The sequence below is a fragment of the Drosophila pseudoobscura genome, chromosome 2 (assembly GCF_009870125.1).
Source record: "Drosophila pseudoobscura strain MV-25-SWS-2005 chromosome 2, UCI_Dpse_MV25, whole genome shotgun sequence".
Lineage (NCBI taxonomy): Eukaryota > Metazoa > Arthropoda > Insecta > Diptera > Drosophilidae > Drosophila > Drosophila pseudoobscura.
Window position 1 is genome coordinate 7,852,370 of NC_046679.1, and position 18,132 is coordinate 7,870,501.

General features: G+C 45.5%; 1 protein-coding gene across 3 annotated transcripts; it reads left to right on the forward strand.

Annotated features, from left to right (window-relative positions):
- Positions 1-146: 146 nt before the first annotated feature.
- LOC4801044 (uncharacterized) lies at positions 147-16,524 on the forward strand. 3 transcript variants are annotated; one of them, XM_033385816.1, is made up of 11 exons: positions 147-303; positions 1,779-1,929; positions 9,928-10,188; positions 13,323-13,429; positions 14,444-14,553; positions 14,615-14,693; positions 14,757-14,854; positions 14,915-15,106; positions 15,170-15,309; positions 15,378-15,523; positions 16,150-16,524. In XM_033385816.1, the coding sequence occupies exons 2-11, from the start codon at positions 1,858-1,860 to the stop codon at positions 16,253-16,255; spliced, it is 1,311 nt and encodes a 436-aa protein (XP_033241707.1). In that variant the 5' UTR covers positions 147-303; positions 1,779-1,857; the 3' UTR covers positions 16,256-16,524. The 3 variants fall into 3 exon arrangements, with proteins under 3 accessions (XP_033241707.1, XP_033241706.1, XP_033241708.1); XM_033385815.1 differs by having other exon boundaries at positions 148-303; positions 15,167-15,309; XM_033385817.1 differs by having other exon boundaries at positions 148-303; positions 9,928-10,173; positions 15,167-15,309.
- Positions 16,525-18,132: the final 1,608 nt, after the last annotated feature.

The following is an 18,132-nucleotide window of genomic DNA, read 5'->3' on the forward strand; positions in this document are numbered from 1 at the left end:
GCCACAGAGGAAACGGCAAAAACAAACGAAAGATGTGACCAAAAAGAATGGGAGAGAGAGAGAGAGAGCGACGGGAAAAAAAGAAAACAAAACAAGCAGCGAAGCTGAACATGAAGCTAAAGAGCAGCAAAGCTTGGCTTAGAGCCAGCACGTTGCCAGTTTCAGTTGCCAACAAACCCTCGATCCGTTCAGTCGAGTCCAACGTGTCAAGCGGAACATATAGCAGTGCATTTCATTCAGAGTTCTTTCCAGTTTACGCGTTTTATAGTTCTAGCCAAGTCAGCAGCCACAGTGCCAGCAGAGGTAGCTGATCTTAGCCATTCGAATAACAAACAAAATGAGCAACAAGCTAACAAAAAACCCCCACAATAAGTAAACAATAAGCTGTTGCATAAAACTTGTTTTCACGTGTCTCTAAAAAAGAGCAGCGAAAAACTGAAGCCTCCAACGAGAGCGAACCCTCCAAAGTGAACCCAAAAAAACATATCTAAAAAAATAAATCTTTAAACATATAAAATTGTGGCTGATTATGGATAATTTCAAGCGGTTTTGTTTCCTGAATATTTCCAAAGTTGAACTTTAAATGGAATAATTTTAGAGCGCTGGGAATTTGCACGAATCTGCGAGAATCTCTCTTAAGAGACGTCTCTCTTCGGCTGGTTATCGCTCTCTTAGTTTCTCTGGCTCTCCCCAGCTTAAGTTAGTTGTTTTTTTTTTGTTTAATAAAAATGACTAAGTTTTTGCTGAAAGCTTTTGCCTAGAGCGAGTATTGCATATTGTGGCTGAGAGGTTGCATAAAAAAATGTTTTAATTTGTGAGTTATTTTGAGAGTACATACATATGTGTGTGTGTGACCAGGTGTTCGTGTGTCCGTGTGGGTGTGTGTTGGCCATTTCCGCTCGAATTTATTGTCATAAATCACATGTTTGGGTAATAAATAACATTGGCCACTAAAAAAACCTGGAAATCAAAGTAAAACATATATTTGAAACATTTTCGAATAGATATCCAAGACCACTTCAAGCATAAATGTCACATTCCAATAATTGTTAGCCTTTGGACATTGCTTTATTGTCGTTTTTCGAGCAAATGACGTAAGCGAGAGCCTCCAATCAGCTCTGCTCTCAGCAATGTCAGTTTGCCGGACAAATATATATTTTGAACAAACTTGTTTTCAGCATTCCGAGTCATTGTTTCATTCGAAACCATTTGCGAAACCTTTTTTCCCAGTAAACGGGCGGCTTTTTAGACACAGATCAATAGGGTCGGGGTCGTCTTGGCGCGATAAAGAAATCAGAGTACGTGAGAGAGGTAGATGCGTTCGGAGAGGAAACTCCCCAGATGGAGAGAGCATATTAAAAGATTAGAAATAGAAAACTGATGCACTTGTGTCACGTTTCCGTACTTAAAAGTTTCCTAGAAAGTTATGCCCCGAAAGCCACAAAAATCTCGAAATCATCTTGAAAATGCAGCAGTCGAGTAGATGAAAACGAGGCGATAAACCGCAGCCGCAGAGAAATACTATAGGTTGGGTTGGGGGTTGGCTACATTAACAGATCCGTTTTCAGTTCAGTTCAACTTAATTATTGTTCTCCACATAGTTACGTTGACTCATGCCCATCGCTGGATGAGTAATTTGCGAGTGACTTTTGCTGGAATGCAGCTGCCGACTGACTGACGGACTGACAACTGCGTGAGCTGCATGAAATTAGCCATAATCAAAGCCAAACAATTTGCACAATTGCTCAATTGGTTGATAAACGAGTGGGTTTTTCCAGTTGCCCAAAAGGATACAGCGACGCCTCGACCAGCACCTCCTGTCCAAACAAAAGACTCGGGCAACGAACGCGCCTCACGATGATACAAAGGCCTAAAACTGTTGGGCCTGGGCTGCTGCTCCTGCCCCTGATCCTACTGCTGGCCGGACAGGTAAGTGTACAGCCGAGTGAAAGATAATTAGACCACTTTCTGGACATTTCACTTTTCATTTGCATAAAATAATGTTCTTGGGGGCCCAGCTATAGCCATGAAAACGAGGTTAACTGCGGGCCCTCTGTGTCTGTCTTTCTCCATCTCTGCCTCTGCCTCTGCCTCTGCCTCTGTGCTCCCCATTTTCATGGCGACTTGGTTCGGCTCTGTGAATTTTCCACGGCAATTTTCCAGGGCAGACAAATTAATGAACTCCACAATGACTGCAGCTGGGCCAGTTTATCAATAGCAATAGCAATTGCCATCGCCATCGCCATCGCCATAACTATAACTCAGCGGGCAGGCTGGCAGGCTTAGTGGCCCTCGGTTCTGCTGCCACTCCGAATGTGCCACTGACCGATATCTTAACTTTTACCCAACTCTGTACTATGTGCCCCCCCACCCTAACCCCTCTTCCATTGTTCGTGAGCGCTTCAGGAATGCTTTTCGGTTTTGGTTTCAGTTTTGATTTGGTCTGGTTTGATTTCAGTTTTTCCTATGAAATGGCACAAATCCATCAGAGTGAGAGCAGTCTGCCCTGACTGGCTTTCAGGGCTTGGCACCAATTGAAATTGGTTCAAGTCTAGATTGGGTATTGGGTATTGGGGTCTTTACTAAAATGCTAGGTATAGCTCGCCGTTGGGGTGATTACAAATCATATATCATTTTGCCCCCAGCTGGAGTACAAAAGAAAGTTTCTTCGGCGCACTATTCATTGGTATATTGGAAAAGCCTTAGAGGGAGATGCTTTTTGCATATAAAAATCCTATAAAGGCAGTAATTTCTACATCATGAAGAGGTCTTTTCCCTATGACTTTGCTGTCCTCCCCTCCCGGATATTTCGTGTTCAATTAGTTCAGAGCAATCAATTATAGTGGTACCCTTAGAATCCACTTTTTTATATACCTCTATAAACCTTTCAATAAGCAACTTTGTCTATCATTTATATGGATATGGATCGCCTAATTGATTTCTTTACACTTTGCTTTTCATACTTCAATAAAACGCCCTCTTATATCTACATATCTTTCCGCTTTCCCGCTCAAAATGATAACGGGTATGTTGAACTATTCCTTAAAGTCAGCGGCCGCTGGCGAATGACATCATAAAATGCCGGGAAGGGGGCAGGGGTCGGGACTGAGGCCGGGTCTGGGACTGGGGCTGGGGCTGGGGCTGGGGTGTAGGCGTCAAAATACGCTCTTTGGGCTTGGCAGGCACTCCGGCCTCAGACAGAAACAACAACTACTTGGCCATCTTGGTTTCAGTTGGCTTTTTCAGTTAATGCAAAACTCACAAAACCTTGAAGCATAACAGCCACGGCAAACAAAACGCAGTCTCTTGGCGTTGGAGATGATGTTTCTGGGATGATGATCATCATGATGATGACGATGATGATGATGCAGTGGCCCAAAGGCACTGTGTGTGTGTGTGTGCGAAAGTAATCCCCTCTGTATGGGTGCGTGTTAAGTATCTGTTAAAACTGAAACTTGGCTCTGGCTTACGGTACTTTTGGAGCTGCCAGTCCGCTTTTCACACTCATTAAACAATAAATGAACTTGCGCCCTTTTCGGTTAACCCAATGGGATTTTCTTCGGCCATTAATATGCTCGACACACACTTGACTTGACATAGAGATGGCCAAAATTAGCCTTAGTCCAGAGTATAACTCATTTTAATTGACGCCTTTTTTTGTTCGTGGCTAAATATTGACTTGCATATTAGCGAGTGCGTGTACTTGTTGTTACTGTCATGGCCAGGCGGCTATTGTTGTTGTTGTTGTTGTTGTTTACGGGCCATTAAAATCGGTTTCAATGTCAACGCACACAAACAAGAAATGAGCTGAAATATGCTAATTCTCTCGATGCCATCCAATACAATATGAATATATGGCAATATATGTATGGGTTGGGGTATATATAATGAACAATGTCGTCATGGCTTTGGACTGCCAGCAGCCATATAAGACAACGATCGGCAGCGGCGAGAACAACCCACCAACAGACAGCCAAACAGCGATTTACGTTTCTGTCTTTCTTTATATAAAGCACAAACAAATCCGAACAGAATGAATCTTGCGTATTTGGCCACAAAATGACGCGTTGAATGTGACCGCAGGTAGTCCGTGTTGGCCTGCGGCTTCTGGCCAAAAAACTGTATCTTTTTCGAGTACAGAAACGCTCAATACTCTGACAGGGAAAGAGATTTAAGGGCTACATGGGTTGGAGTGGCAGGGAGGTAGTTTTTAGGCAGGTTAAAACTTATATTTCCCCCTCGATTCACATAGTTAATTCTCTGGCAAAAAGGTGGTTGAAATATGCATAATTTGGGCAGCAACTTGAGCTATCAACCACTTGTCTTAGCCACTCTTGTATAGAGTATCAAAATAAACCGCAAAAGCCATTCTTGACTGACAAGCACGTGCTTCACAGCCGCTGCCAAAGCCAATTGAAGTGCCCCACACACACCAGTCTTACCCCTCGTTTCCCCCTGCTGCGGTGGCCTGCAGGCACTAAACCTTTGATACGCATATGAATCCACTCAAAAATATGATTCATTGTTTACTATGCCGCAGTGGCATGTGTTTTTCTTAGAACCTGAGATGAGGCACTAGACAAAAGACTTAGACAACAAACTGGCTGATTGTCGGGGGCCATTTCAATGAAATTCTTGTTTTATTATGCCGTATTTAGTTTTTGTTTTCTTCTCGACGAGTGTGAGTAGGGCTAACGGTTTGTGGCAGATACAGTTGGCCGAGCTTCTCTCCATCACTGGGAAGAGCTATCAGCAGATACGTCTTTTTTGTCTGCCGCCGATAACCGCAGCATGCCAATGAATATCGGCTTAAGCTCTCCGTCATTATGCTCTAATTAACAGAAGATATAACCAAGCCCCATGCATATTGACCACAAATATCGGGTGCAATGGAGTGCAGTACCTGGACGTGGACCTGGTCCCCGAATGGGCTGGTTGTCATACTCGGAACGCAGCCACGACTGGGGCAATTAGAAGAGCAACCAGTTTGGTCGCTGCACGCAACCTCAGCAGTGGGTTAGTAGTATCTGTGTCTGCTGGACAGGAAGCCGTTGCTCGCTTGAGATAGAGTCGGAGTCGAAGTCGGAGTCTCAGTCTGCGGCCATTAGATCGAGTGTGGCCCGCTGTTAGATTCCACTCCCCTGGAAATGGCCCACAAACTCGTGTGTTTATGTCAACTGACCACGAAAATTGGTCTATATATATATAGTTTATACACAATTCCAGCCACTCGGAGGCTGACGCAATTTAACGCCGCGTTGATTTCGCCGTGCAAATTATTTCGCCCAATGCTAATGCCTCTGCGGATCAAGTGTAGCGTGAAATCCATTAAAATTTATGCAAAAGTGTTTGGCATATTGGGTCATCAGCAGCCAGCACCCAGCACCAGCACGGAGAAAGTTCTTTCTATTGTTTGACTTGGGTTAGCACATTTCATTATTTGATTAACTTGCATTGTTGTTCTCACATTGCAATCCCACACCGATGTGGTCTGGTTTGCTCTGCTTGGCTCCCAGCCGGCTGTCACTCACCGACCCAGCTCCCAGCAACAACACTTTAGCAATTGTTTTTCCAACCTTTGTTTGGCTCTGCTCCAGCTTCGGCCTCACCGGTAAAAGTAGGTTTTATTTGAAACTAATGGGAAAAACTATTTCCCTGTTCTGCTGCTGCTGGCGGTGCACGTCGACTGCCGACTGTCATTGGCCAGAAAGTTTCATTTGGCCAGGTTTTCTGTGCCTATGTTTCTGGCGGAATTTCCTTTCAAATTCTCTCCGGGCAAAATGATGCGCATGGAAAGTGCACATTTATGAAAATTGCAGACCGATTGTGGGCTGTGTTTCTGTTTCTGTTTCTGGGAAAACTCTGCGAATGGGTTTTTCGTGCAGAGCCAACATTTGACAGCAATTAAGGCGATGGCCAAAGAAAGTGTGACAAGTCAAAAACACGATTAGCTATTATTTGAATCCACCGAAAGATGACTCAGGTGTAAATCGAGGCCCTAACATTTTGGGGTAATGAAAGTTGCCCAAAACCTTCACCTCAATCTCACCCGATTTCCATCTCTTCCACCATTTAAACCTTTGATTAATGGGCATTACAAATAGATTGAAGAACTTTCGGCATCTGGGGACCAAAAAGCAGGCTAATTCACTTAAAGAAAGCTCTCAAAACATTGCCAGCCCTTGCTTGGCCAAGAAAAGAAAGTACTTAGCATAATTGCCTGGCAAAACATATGGAAGATAACCATTAAAACGAAACATGGTACCTGGCATTGAGGGCTACTTCGAGGGACGCCGTTGCAAAGGTCTCCGCTGGAATGTTGTTCGACAATTTGTTTTGAAGAAGTTACCAAGCTTTTTCTATTGATTGCTCTTCGGTATGGCCAACAAAGGGGCAGACAGGGAGAGACAGACAAGTGCTTATTATTATATTAGTGGTACGACAGCGTTTCATTATGAGAAGCCTCAGAAGTGACCCGAGTGCTGAAAGGGGGTCCAGCCAGAACGTGCAGAGGTGGAGTCGCAGGTGGAGTCCAAGTTCGAGACGTGCCACGGCATTAGCGCGTCAGAACATCAATGGAAAAGCGCGCCGGCAATTGAAATTTAATTGAAGCCGCGGCGACATTAATTGCTGGCTGCTTTTCTCCTTTTCGTTGTTGTTGAACCCTAGGCGAGCCCGAAAAGCCCGATGGGTAGTAGATAAAACCGTAAGAAAACCCTTTCAGCTGTCAGTTGGCCGCTTGTCTGCATTATATAATCAGCCAAAGCTCGGAACGAGTTTCGACTCTGTCAGCTTCATTAAGCTTTTGGCCAGTCCCAGTCGCAGCCCCAGTCGCAGCCCCAGTCGCAGCTCCATCTCAAGCTCAAGCTCTGTCCAAAAAAGCCAGCACTAAACATAAATACCCGATGTCCCCGGCCACGTTCCGGCCACGTCTCGGTGCTGCCCGCTCCAGTCCTACCAACTGGCTGGACTGTAATGCGAGTTAAACGGCAATTTATGCGCTGCCAGCGAAAATACCGTGACAATTTGCAATCAGCCGCAGTCGGAGTCGGAGACGGAGACGGAGATACAGAGCTGGACTCTGGGCCCAGCTGGGGCTTAGTCGAGATCCGAGGCTTGGCCTGGCTCGACTCGGCCTTATGTTATAATTTACTTTGAGCCGAGCTTTATTGCTCGAGCGCCACATAGCGGAAATTCAAATGCACGCGAAATATGTTGAGAGCCCCCTCCCTTCCCCCCCTCCCTCTCGCCCCCTTTGTTATGCACGAGTTTTGTTTTCGCTTCTAATCGGAGCTTGTTGCACATGTTTTTTGTTGACTCTATGCGATCGGAATATGTTCGGCAATCTGTTCGACCAGCCACGTGAATGCGCGCAGCTGCACTAAGACTTTGGCGATTGTATCGCTCTAAACAAAAACAAAACCCCCAAACAGAAGACAATAAAAAAAGCCACAACTCTTGCGAAATGTTCGGGTTGTGCCAAAATGGGCATAAAGGAAACACACCCAGCCAGCCAGCCAGCCAGGGAGCCAAGGGAGCCCCCTAAATTGAGTTAAATTAGTTGTCCACATAAATCACAATCATTTGTGATTTAATTGCCCTGCGAAAGGGTGATCGGGCCCGAGAAAAATGACAATAATACAGGATTTGTCTAGCAAAACATTCGAAATTCTTTGGCTCGATAAATTGTTGGAAAAGTTGCAGCACAACTGCAGCCAAAACTGACGTTGGGAAGTCTTTTAATGACCCACTTAAAAGGAATAAAAATCGTTGAATAAATTCAATAAAAATCCGCCATTAAAGTTACTGCCGAACCGAGGGAAAGAAGAACCCCCCAAAGACCCATAAAGTCTTATGGCCTAACAGCATCCGCTTAATGTCCCTGATCCCCTTTTGTTGTGCCAAGTGCAGAGCATTTTGGTGTCGGTCTTTTGGCCACCACTGCGAGCCCCATTTCTCACATCAAGTCTGCAGTTTTGTCATTCTTAAACAGCTAATTGCCTCTGCGAAAGAGCAGCCCAAGTGGAATGGAACCCGGACCGGACTCTCCTGTACTAATTGCTCACGTCACTTGGTTTAATAGTTAAAATGGCTAAATGCGGCGAGGCCGGGCCGAACACTTTTGGTTTATGGCCTGACCCCTTGCAGGCATATAAATCAGCGGTAGGCAACCGCCTGGTCCCCACTTAATGATCCTGGCCAGTCAGCCAGTCAGCTCTGGCTCCAGCTGTGCCTGGCTTTGGGGGCCTACGTTTCGATTTTCAGATACGATTTACATGCGCTCGAAAAGGAATTTTTGTTTTGAAAAATCACTGGGCCATACTTTGCGGACATTAGCCAGCATTAGCGCGAGTGTCCTGCGGGGCTTTCGGCTCTGAGGAAATCCATCAAAATCAGATGGCTCATTGGCCATGGCGTGACTGGCAGCGCAAGTGTCTAATTGTGTTTCGGTTTCGGTTTCGGTTTGTATTTTTCCACCATGGAAAGTCCAAACACAATCAGAGCGTGTTGCATAATACAAAAGGCAAATGCTGTTAAAAATTTTGTTTGCTATTTTAACAAGCCGCCGTCGCTGCCGCCGCCGTCGCTCCGAAACGATAGTGAAACGAGCATGCAAAAACTATTTTAATTGACTGCAGTTGCAGTCGTAGTTGGCAAAAATCCATGCAAAACAATTGCATTTTGCCGAGCGACAAATTGTCATGGGAGTTGGATCGGCACTGGAGTTGGAGTTGCAGCCACAGCTAGAGGGAACAGGCCCAGACCGAGGCCCAGGCCCAGGCCAGACCCAGGCAGACTCTCATGTGACCCTCGAACGTGTGCTCGGCGCATTGAACTCCTGATCGGTGCTGGATATGGGTCTGTCCGCCATCGCGGGCCTTTCATTGTCTCTTCTTTGGCACAAAGTGGCCCGCGCATTGAGATACAATAAATTGCTGATGGCATGCAAAGTGGATGTTCTAGTTGCCATAGAAAGTGGCACACTGGCCAACATGTTTTTGGCTCTGACTCTGACTCTGGCTCTGACAGCGACAACGGATCGAACTGGGTCATCCGGCTGCATTTCACTTGACGCACAGTAGCCAGCCAGCCAGCCAGCCAGCCAGCGAGCCAGCCAGAAAGGATTGACTGGTAAATTAATTGCTTTAATGACTGCACAAAATTTCATATTTTATTTTTGCGAGGCTCAGAGCTAAGCCGAGCCGAAGGGCAGATTGGCTGCAGCATTTCGAAAGTAAATATAAATCAAAGGCCTTTCGCCCGGTACATTCTCAATAGAGATTCGGCTCTGACTTGGCCAGGGCCCGAGGGCCGGCTGTGGCTGTGGCTGGACCACAAAGGCGGCACGGCGTCTCGGCTTCTCGGCGATTGTCATGACATGACTTACTTAACTTTTGTGCTGCTTATCTAGCGCCTACAGTCCACCATCCACAGTCGCTATAGCCGCCGTTCCCTAACGTTCTGTGGCCCCAAAGCTGGAGCACAAATTCAATTATCACGACAGAGCGACAGCAGCCCAAGTCGAGCATGCCAATAAATTATCTTAAAGCCAAATGCCTTTGACAGTGCGCGACGGAGCAACGACTGGGGCTGGAGCTGACCCAAAACGTGCAGAACATTGGCAGCTCTGTTGGCCCAAAGTTCTAAAGCAATCTCTGGGTTCTGTTGCCTTTTGCCTTTACCTTTTTGCAATTAATTGCGACTGTGGCCGACTCTTTGGTTTACCTTTTAAAATTAATTTGAATTTTCCTCTTTCGCTGTGGCTGCTTCTGCTTTTGCTGCTTTTTTTTGTGGTATTTGCTTGTCCCATGAGTTGGCGTTAATTTTCTGACCATGTGCGTTTGTTCCCAGGGTCCAGAAACCAGGTCAAAGTTATTAACCAAAAGAATCTCATCGAAATCTATGCTTTTTTTGTTACCATTACAGGCTGCCACACAGGAACCGGCGGCGTCGCCCGGCGAATTTGCCCCACATGTGACGGCCACTTGCAAGGCGGGCACGATGAACATCAAGGTGAAGGTGAACTCCGGCTACACGGGCGCCGTGCACGCCCGGGACTTTCGCACTCCGGCCTGCATGGCCATGGGCGACGGCAGCGATGCGGTGGCCTTCAGCCTCAACCTGTGGGCCAAGCAGGGAGCCAGCGACTACTGCGGCATTCTGGTCAGCAACGTGAGTGGAAGCAATGTAAGCATAACCCTTCACCGCTTCCCTAACCAAATACCAAATTAATCACTCACTAAAAACGAGGAATAATCGAAGATACAGTGGCGAAGGGTTCCCGAATGGGTGGGATCTAAGAAGTCAAAGAAAAGCAGTTTATTGACTGTGTTTGTGCATCCTTGGAGTACATTCTAGCCATCTCCACAATAGCATTTCCTCATTGGTAATCACACGGCCAGCAAGTTCGTTGCCTAAGTCTTTCGTTTGTCGCGCCCCACGCCTGCTAAATGGCAAGTTAATTTGGCCAGCCATTGAGTATAATTTGCAAAAATTACCACCAAAATTGAGGCAGACAGCTAGTGGAAAAGCCCCTAACCGAAAAAATCACCAACTGTGAATTGTTAGGCAATCGCTGGCAGCTGGAAAACCGCCAAAAGCAGCGGCAACAAGCAACAGTTTTTCAACTTTAACGAGAGTGAGAGAGAATGGTAGAGAACCTGAGAGCAGCAGAGAGCGGCAGAGAACAGCAGAGACCTTGTATGGCCAAAAAGGGCACGCATGCGCATAAATTTGAGACCGCCTATACGGAGTCTTGGCCCCAAATCAACGCAAATCACCAAGACTGTGGACGGTGCTGCTTCAATGCTGCACTGGTCGTCAGTCTATATAGTAACGATGGCAATAAAAATCAAGTTTAATCCTACGTGCATCACTGGCGTTGACAGGCGACGGACTGCAATTCCGTGTGGGTCTGCTACACGCACTCGAACTCGAGCTCGAACAATCCCAGACAAAGGCAAATCGCATTAGCCATAGTCATCCCATATAGATACGTTATGCGCCATACCTGGCATCTACCCTATGCTTTTCGTTGAAATGCAAATTATCCGCAGGGCCCCGGATGGAAGGAGGCAGGGCAGGGGGCAGGGCCGGGCAGGGCAGTCCGCATCATGTTTATAAGTACAAGCACATACAACATTATTAATTGCAATGTCAAATCGCACCGACCGATCCCAATTTCTGTTCTCCCTCTCTCTCTCTCACTCTAGAACTAGGGCCCCGCATTCGATGCTGGGGGAAGATTCAGGATCTTCTTCTCTGGGCCGGGGCCCACCTTCCGTTTGTCTGAAGAAAAGAAACAAAAAAAAAGGGAGGTCCCCCATAAAATTAAATCACGCTTATCGCAGCTTGGATTTTATTTTTATATGTACACGTACATAAGTATCCGTATACACGAGTAGAGTATGTATCTCTGGGAGTGCCGTGGCAGCGTGTGCGCCGGCGTCTAGTTTTAGCTGCAGGTCGGGGCTGTGGCTGGGGCTGTGGCTGGGACTGAGACTGAGACTGGGGCCCAGACTGTGAGTTCACATGCCCAGACACGGCTTTCCACGCTTCGACTTTGACAGCATTCCAAGCTGTTGTTGTTGTTGTTGTTGTGGGGCTGCCTGTGCGTGGAATTTGTGTCAAAAGAATGTTTTGTCTGCTGCGGCAATTTTGATTCTATTTCTTGGCAAATATTTTCGTTTGCCTTTAATTGCTCTCGAAATGCCTGCAGCCATCAGCCTTGTCTGACCTTGGCCACAGACTGCACTATCCACTCCTCCTGCCGCCTGCCTCCCACTCTCCCACTCCCTCGTTCAGGGCTTTGCTCTGGTCCGCAGATACTTGGCAGAGCATGAAATTGGCGCTGACAATGGCCAAGATGCCAAAGCCGCAGAAACAATTTTTACATAGAGTTCAAGATGTTGCTGTTGCTTTTGCTGTGGCTGGATGTGGGCTGACTCCGGCCGTACTTGAACTTATTTCTTATTACCAACGCAACGTTATTATTGCTATTATTTTCTGCTATTTTCGTGGCGAGTGGGCTGTCAGGCAACAGGCAGAAATTGTTAGCCATTATTTGATGATGGCTGTTATGGTTCTTTGTCTGCCACCATTATGTACACATTTAAATGTTAATTGCAAATGCAATATGGCCGGAGAAGGGGAAGAGACTCTAGCAATTTGCCATCAAGCAATTTCACAAGCACTTTAAGCCCGGTTAATGTTGTTATGGTAGGGAGTCAGTCAGTCAGTCAGTCGCTCGTTCTCGTCTGGCATATGGAAAATCAACTTTGCCATTTTCTCGGCTTTTGATAATAACTTGATAATGAGCTCATCCGCCGTGGCATGCAACTGCGTGATGCATGAGTTGGCCAACAGATTGTGACATCATTGGCCAACCTCCACTGATGGTTCCCCTCCATTGAAGAGGATTGCAGCAGCAGCTGCCAATGATACCGATGCTGCTGCTCCATTGAGGTATTTATAACTGATTCGATATGTTGTGTTTATTTGCTAACTGCCTTAACCAATGCCATAACCAACATCCTCATTCGCCCGATGAGCTGACAAACATTTAATGCACTAAACACCAGAGGCGTGGGCCACCACCAGCAAACGATTAAACAAATAATAACCATTTACTTGTATATTTATTTACTGGGCAATGGAAACCAGTTTGGCAGGCAGCTGTGCTGCGGAAAAACTTATGTAAACCCCCACAGAAGTGACAAAGAAACTTGTACTTTTTTTTGGGTTTGCAGCCATCAGAAAATACCTTTTTATGGCAAGCTGTTGTGGGGTACATGAGATCCGATTTCGGTTGCGGGTCAAGGCCAGTTACAAAATTCAAGTTGGGCCAATTACCGATGAAGATATAGATATCTTGACCACCCAAGCGCAGAGATTCTCGGCAGTCACATACCGCTGAGCAGTTCCAACTTCGGCTGATAGAAGAGTATTCAAAGTGAATGGAAAATAATTACTGCAAAAGCTACATATGTGTGATAGGCCCAGTCATTAAGTGAAAAGTACAGCAAGAAGCCACAGAGTTGGGAGAGCTGGAAAAGTGCTAGAGAGAAAAACAAACAAGTGGAAAACGCGTCACACTTGGCGGCATTTTGCATTTCCTTGTTGCATGGCGATTGCATCATGTGACAATTAACATGCCACAAGTGCAAGTAGCATCAGCCGTGAGCAGCCATGGGCCATGCTTCTGTTTCGCGGGCCTGGACGTGCCAAATTCGGTCTGGAGTCTGGAGTCTGGAGTCTGGAGGTGCCTCAGCTTTTAATAACCAGTAATTAAATGGCCTTTCCCTCAATCTCTCTCTCCACAGCGCACCGAGGAGCGATCCATTCAGCTGGCAGTGCGTGTGCACAAGACACTGGAATTGGCGGATGATAAGTTTTATGTGATTACCTGTGGCAAATCGGGCTACACTCGGTAAGTTTTTGAATGCCCAACCTGTCTAGACAATTGCACTCAAGTCCCTCTCTGTGCCTGTAATTTTTGTTTTTTTGGTCGGGCTTCCGTCAGCCCAAAGTGCTCCAAGTTCTCCAGTGATTTGCCAGTCGGCAGACAACAAATGAAGTGGAATCAAAAGAGCAAATTGTGCTGACTGGCCGTAGATCATGGATGGAGTGTGTGTGGGGTTGCATGTGGCACCATGCACAGCATGTAGGTGTTGCTCTCAGTCATTGTTCGCAATTTCTCCCTCTCTATATATGTAGAACTAGAACTCAAGGCCATTAAGCTCTTGGCCACAATAGGGGGGCTCTTTCACTCAATCACTCCTCGTTCGGGCCAAATGCGCAGAAATTCCGAAAATTACAAAAAAAAAAACACAAACAAATTTTTTATTATTTACTTAGCAGCAGTTCAATTAACGGTAAACGACTGACCGAAGCCCCGATAATCATCTTGAGGCGAATGAGAAACAATTTAATTTACCTTCGCGCGGCTCTTGCCGCTTGCCTCTTGCCTCATTTGCATGGTGGCAATGGCCAGCTCCGACTTACGCAAGTCTCTCCATCTCTCAGGAAAGTGTTCAGTGAATTCTCTGCAAAAACCAGCGCTCAAGTCGGATATAAAAAAATGGCATCCGAAACGGTTTTTCCAAAACGTTGCGCTCTGTTAAGCCCGCGGTAAACAACGAGGAATCAAAAGCAAAGAAATTGTTAACAAAAATCGTGCAAACACAACAAATAGTTATAGATGTTATTCGTATATCTGGCCCACAAAGCAATGACCGGCAATTGTTGCATAATTGCAGCCATTGCAGAATTTGCAACTGAACTGCAACGGCGGCCCAGAGCTTTCGGGTCTATTGGCTGCGCTTTTAATTAGCCACTGGCTCATAGATGTGTAATTATAGAGCAGTCCCAGGCATACCGTTAGCTCCCTCCCCCCTGTCTCCCATGTGTGTGTGTGTGTAATCCTCCTCCAACCATATTGCAGCGACGACAATGCCCATGTGGTGCTCAAGTTTCTGGAGAACGATCATCGAGTGCGTGAGACGGTGTACGGGCACGAGTACAAGATACGCGCCGAGTTCTCCAAGCCGAATGGTGGGTACCAGCTAACACCACTCTCCCCCATGCCATTACCATCATTACCCACTATTTTCAGATACCTATGGCCTGCGTGTGGGCAACTGCTTTGCCTTTGACAAGAAGAACCGCACCCTCAAGCTCACCGACGACAGCGGGTAAGTCTTCGCTCAGACAGAGCTCTGAAAACAGTTAATACATGATCTGGATTCGCCCCATAGCTGCCCCTACGATGCCACGATTATCAGCCGCTTTGTGCCCACTGCGGATGGAAGAGCTGCCGAGGCGACTCTCACCTCGATGTTCAAGTTTCCCGAGGGTAGGACCAACAGTTTAAGGATTCAAGCGCGATCCTAACTTTCTCTCTTTTGTTCGACAGGCTCTGAGGTGCATCTGCAGTGCGATGTGATCCAGTGCTATGGTCGCTGTGTGGAGATCGATGATTGCAACGATGTGGCCCTGGCTGGCTTCACCAAGGGCAGCAATGGACCCCGGAAATTCGGACCGAATGAGGAGGGATCCAGCCTGGCCGGCACCACAGTCTTTGTTCTGGATCCCGCAGAGGCTAGATGTAAGTAGCAGCTTCAAATGGATGGCATTTCTATAAATTCATTGATTTATATGCACACAGTAGTCTCGTCGAGCTGCGAGGATGGCATACGACCCAGTTGGCTGCTCTGGCTGACCATTACGTTGGGTGTCCTGTTCCTAATCATGCTGCTCATGAACATCTTCCTCTGCACGGCCATGAGCTGCAGTTGTGCCAACACAGAGGTCAGTTTTTCAGCGCTTTAGGCTAGCATAGATAAATAATGGCTAATGGAACACTTTGCACTTTGCAGATAATCGAGAAGGAGCCGTCGATCATCGAGGAATACGATCCGTATCGCAGCTGGCACGGCAGCCAGTATGGCTCCCGGTATTCGCTGCATGGCCGGGATGCGCACAAGGGCTATACCAGCGGTGGTTCGACGATACACTCAAATAGGTCTGATAGATATTAAGCTGCCTCCACAAGCCACACAAGCCACACAAGCCACACAAACCAACACACAGATACACACACGTACATCTCTATTCTACACCTGCTCTGCTCTGCTCTCACAAATTATATATTTTCTGGGAGCCCCAAGCAAACACACACACACACACGCCACAAAACAACAGCATGCCTACAACAAAAGTATCTTGTATCTGCGTCTCTATGTATCGTACTCGTACTCGTATCTATTGTTCTTGTTCTTGTTAACAGCAACAGTTACAATTACTCCAACAACAGCCACACAACAAAATCAAATCAAAATCGAAAACAGAGAGAGAGAGAACCATTTCGTGCCTAGTACTACTGCAACTGTAATTAACCGATAGTAACTTGCCGATAACTCTACCGATATTAACTAACACATGAACAAACTGTCCAACTAAGTTTCCTGCTGCCACTTTTTCCCGAACAAAAGATCGAAAACAATACGAAAACTAACCGCCAGTTTCAAGGCATGGCTAACTAATCCGTCTTGAAGATTTCTCTAGAACTACTACTCGTATTTCTCTATGCAATTGTATTGTATGAATTGTATTAAATCCAAAACTTACTCCATTCAACGTACTTCGAAGGTCAATACCAATCGATAACGATAACGATTATGCAATTGTGCACTCGCGTCCCGGTTCCACGATACACGGACAGCGCGCCCATCGGGGACCGCCCAGTAATATCTGAACCAGTAATAACCCAACCCAATCGATAAGAGCGCGACCATAATACGATAATGAAGGCACTAGTTCTTTAAGCTAGTCTAAGTCTTTTCCCCTTGCCCTTACCCTTCCTCCCCCTATCTTGCGTCTCAAAATGTATATAACTAAAAGATCATAAGATTATTCTTCAAGCCACAAGTTTTTCCAAATTCCTAACGATAGAGATGATGCCGCTGTAAAATACTAAACTAAAAGGAAGTACTAAGCGTTCCCTTTGCCTAATTTTAAAACAACTACCTAACATAAGTCATTAGTCTGTCGTAAGTGCGAACGAATGTGTATTAGCGAAATGTTTCAACTACTTGTAAAAATAAACAGAAGCAGGCAAAATTAATTTAAAGTCTAAAATGTTAAGAAAGAGACGCCCAGCCCCCTTTTGGAACATGCGTTAAACGTACGAATTGTAATTAATTTAAAATTAAAGCAATTAATTTAATAAAAACTAAAAAAGAAACGAAAATCATGAGACTATTCTATAATTGGCGGACTGTGCTGACTGTACTGAATATTTTAATACTTATTTGACTTTGTCTACGATTCAGTTTTGGATCTGAAATATGCACAAAGGTCAGAGAAGTCAATCAACTATGTTTGTGGATTTTGCCGGCCAACACCCAACAGTTAACGCGTTCCAATGAATACAGATTGTCAAATATCGTAGTCACATTAAATTAAAACTGTAAGACATCTAAAAAATAACTGAGTTATACTAAAATCCAATCAAAATCCGACGACTGCAGCCTTCTAATTATTAATCTAAGACAGCTGCCGGCAAGGTCATATCTTATGTTCATGGGAAAGTGATCTGCTAGTGATCGGAACCAAAACAGTCACACTTTTTGTTCCATTTTTTATGCTGTCTGCGCAGACAAATGCACTGCAAGATATGTGAATGTGTGAGAGATACAATACATCCTCCAAGCAAATCGTAAGAGATCCTACAATGGAATTATCTAGCCATTGGAGTTATTGGTCTCTTTGCAATTAAAGCATCCTGCATATCATCGGGGCAACACATTTATAGTATGATTAACAATATTTGGTACTGATTGGAACGCGTTAGACTACTATGCCCTTTCATTTGCCAAAAACACAATTACAGAAAACCATTTTAGATCAACAGTTTGAAGAAACATTTCCACCTCTAACCAAATCTGTTACCTGGCGAGTTTACAGACTTTAAAGTATACCTTTAGATACCGAACAAATTCGACTAAAGGTATGCAACAGTTTGTGAAACGTATGCTTCAGATGCCAGGTGTTCATTTGGGTATTCGTTGTAACAAAAATTATTTATTATATTTTTATTGTTATAACAAAAGTCGGTAAAACACCATTTTGTTTAATCAAATACCATAATTTTATGTGACTCATATTTGCTTATCTTCTATATTGCTATGTGTGGAGATACTGGTACGGCGCCCACCCTCAAGGCCGCCAATTCCCGCCCTGGGCACAGCTTATCTCCCTTCGGCGCTCTCACAACGAGTTTATGGCTGCTTCATTGCTCGCTCTCGGGTGCTGCCTCCTCTCCGACCAACACCGACAATTCGCACTCTTTATATACTCAATACTCAAAATGAGTATTGGGGTATATTCGATTTGTGGTGAAAATGTGGTGTGTGTAACGTCCAGAAGGAATCGTTTCCGATTAGCCGAGTCGATAGAGCCCTGTCTGTCTGTCCGTCCCTATTAGCGCCTAGTTCTCCAAGACACAAAAATATTCACAAATCTCAGATACTATAAAAGCTAGAGCAACCAAATTTGGTATCCGCACTCCTGCTACATCTAACTATAAAACGTATATCTCAAAATTTCGCCATTTTCTGTCTCTCTCGCACG